General features: G+C 37.6%; 1 protein-coding gene across 1 annotated transcript; it reads right to left on the bottom strand.

Annotated features, from left to right (window-relative positions):
* Nucleotides 1–312: 312 nt before the first annotated feature.
* Nucleotides 313–823, bottom strand: LOC149266753 (uncharacterized). Its single transcript, XM_089397354.1, has one exon. It carries the CDS (start codon nucleotides 821–823, stop codon nucleotides 434–436), a length of 390 nt encoding a protein of 129 aa, XP_089253480.1. The 3' UTR covers nucleotides 313–433.
* Between the last annotated feature and the right edge of the window lie 2,053 nt (nucleotides 824–2,876).

The raw sequence follows: 2,876 nt of genomic DNA, 5'->3' as shown, positions 1-2,876 counted from the left end.
CATTTAACAATCTTTAGAAAAAATGATGTTCCTTTTAAGGTGCAATCTTAAGAGTATAATGCTCATTTCATACCATCCAAATCATAAAAACCTGTCATCAACTGTTATAGTGCCATTCTATCATGCGTTATTGAAACATTTGATTGAATTGATTGACTGTCTAAAATGCATGCACGATTATAACTCAAAATCTGAAGTTCCGAATCAAAGTAGTCAACAGAATTTACATCCGGAGTAAATAACGAATACTTATTCTAAATCCAAAACGATGTAATTATACAATAACGAGTATCCAATGAGTATGGTGGCCATCCACTCTGTCAGGCCAGACCAAGAGTGGAATCAGAGATCAAAATACGAAAGAGAGAAACAATCAAGTCATCTAATCGAATCTACTCCAATCAATGCGGATGAAAAGAATGTTAAATACATCTTAAAGGAGGAAGACGCCTCCAGTAAGCAAGGCAGCTCCGAAGATAGCCATATTCTCCAAACTCGTTGTAGAGACAGCTCCGCTGCTGGCACTCGGTGGTGAAGCGGTGGCTGGGCCATGAGCCGAGCGGCTGAATGCTGGAGTTTGAGCTGTGGGAGAGGAAGCTGAGTTTGATGGGGTACCGACTTTAGGAGGAGGAGAGACGGGAGAAGAAACAGGCGGTGAAGTCGCAGGAGGAGACGCTGGTGATGGCGCTGGGGAGGATTGAACCGGCGACGACTTGGGTGCTGCTGCTCTGGGGGAAGGTGCGGGTGCGGGCGCTGCCATAGTGGCTGAGATCAAAAATAGCAAAGCAAGAACAGAGCAAAAAAGCGCATCGAATCGGCCCATGTCGTCGGGAAGCTGCTGTTGTGAAATTCGTGTCACAGAGACTTTACCGAATCGATCTCTTTCTCAAATATGAAAAAGCGAAGAAAAATGAGACAGTGAGATTGGGAAGACGTGTGAAGCTATTGTGACAGAAAGGGGTGGGGATACGCCAATATATATTGCTAGTGCAACGTGGTCGGCCCCTAGGAACACGGGGTTCGTTTTCGTGATATGATATGTGGGCCACTTCAACGTTTTTCTATTTACCTAGCTAAGCACATGGCCCGTCGAGTCCTTCGTGGTATTTTTGGAATTCCACTTGTACGAGTTCACACAAACAACGTGTTAGTTTTTTGGCTGGCGTGTCATGTGTGCGCTGGATTGAGGCCGGAGCCAATGTGTGATCCGATCCACGCTGGACCCGACATGTGATCCGAATCATAAAACCCGATTTATTAGAATTGGCTAATTTCGTGGGTCCACGACATTCAAAGGAATGATTTCGCGTGAGTTCAAAGCCAGACGCGAGCAAAAAGTGGTCTTTCAAAGGTGTGTAGAAGTTAACGTAAATTGGAAGTTGTTTGTTGTTGAAGTGCCATGAAAACCTTTTCGAAAGTAAAAGGCCGCTGCTGGTCGTATGATCTTGGAGGCATCGAACAGTTGGGCGACCTGGCAAACGGCTAACGCGAGACTATTCAACGGGAAATTATTGTTAATGGGTCACGAGATATACGAATCAAACGGGCTGATAGTTACGGAATCGACGTGATGGTGAGATATGAAATTTTATTTTTTTAGATTATGAAAAAATTGTTTCAATAATAAATTAACAAGTGAAAGGAATTTCCTTTCGCACCGGATAAACTGAAGTTTATAGGAATTTCTTTTCATATAATGGGTTTGCTCTTACCTTTTTTTAAGAGTGATTTATTAAACCAATCTTTTATATTTTCATTTCCCAACTTCTTTCAGTTTGTCATGTACAAGTTTTATTTTTCTCGTCATCACTTTGACCAGCAATCTTGCTAGTAACATGCCCTATTCACAATAACCAAAATCTAATGAAGTAATCTTTGTCATTATTGGAATTTTGGATTGATGAAATATGTGTTTTCAATGTAAAAATGGATTGAGTGCCTTTACATGTCTTTATAGTAACCAGATTGTGTAATAATATCCTATGATATCCTACACTTCCATCGGTACAAAATGATTCCAAGTCCCAAAAAACTTATGCCCCAAAACCTAAACCATAAACCCTAAACCCCAAATCCTAAACACTAAACCCTAATCATTTTATAACATTTTAAAAAGGGTATTGTAACATTTATTTAGGTGTTTAAGAAAACAATTACTAAGGTGTTATAAACCCGAAACCATGAACCCTCAACCCCAAACCCTAAAAACTAAATTGAAAATCTTAAAACTTAAACCCTAAGCATTTTATAGTGTTATAAACCCTAAACTATAAACCCTAATCCCTAAAGCCTAAACGCAAACGCTTAACTATAAACCCAAGACCCTAAACCCCAAACCCTAAACATTTTATAACAATTTTAAAAATGTTTTGTAACTTTTATTTAAATATTACTAAAAGAATTTACTAAAGTATTATAAATCCTAAACCCTAAACTCTAAACCATAAACCGCTTACCCTAAATCCTAATCCTAAGCATTTATAACATTTTAAAAAGTGTTTTGTAACTTTTAGATAAATGTTTATTAAAATCATTTACTAAAGTGTTATAATCCCTAAACACTAAACTCTAAACCCTAAACCCTACACTTAAAACCCTAAACCCTAAAACCCAAACCCTAAACCCTCAACATTTTATAGCATTTTAAAAACTGTTTTGTAACTTTTATTTAAGTGTTTATTAAAATAATTTACTAAAGTGTTATAAACCATAAACCCTAAACCATAAACCCTAAACCCCATAGGATAAACCCTATACCCTATCAGTTTATAACATTCTAAAAAGTGTTTTGTAACTTTTATTTAAGTGTTTATTAAAAGAATTTACTAAAGTGCTATAAACCTCAAAAAACTAAACCTTAAACCCTAAACCCCAAA

This window comes from Pinus tabuliformis, chromosome 6 (assembly GCF_031772625.1).
Source record: "Pinus tabuliformis cultivar Carrire ecotype Pingquan chromosome 6, CPIR1, whole genome shotgun sequence".
Classification (NCBI taxonomy): Eukaryota; Viridiplantae; Streptophyta; class Pinopsida; order Pinales; family Pinaceae; genus Pinus; species Pinus tabuliformis.
The sequence above is the reverse complement of the archived record's forward strand: the minus strand, read 5'-3'. Positions and strand labels throughout refer to the sequence as shown.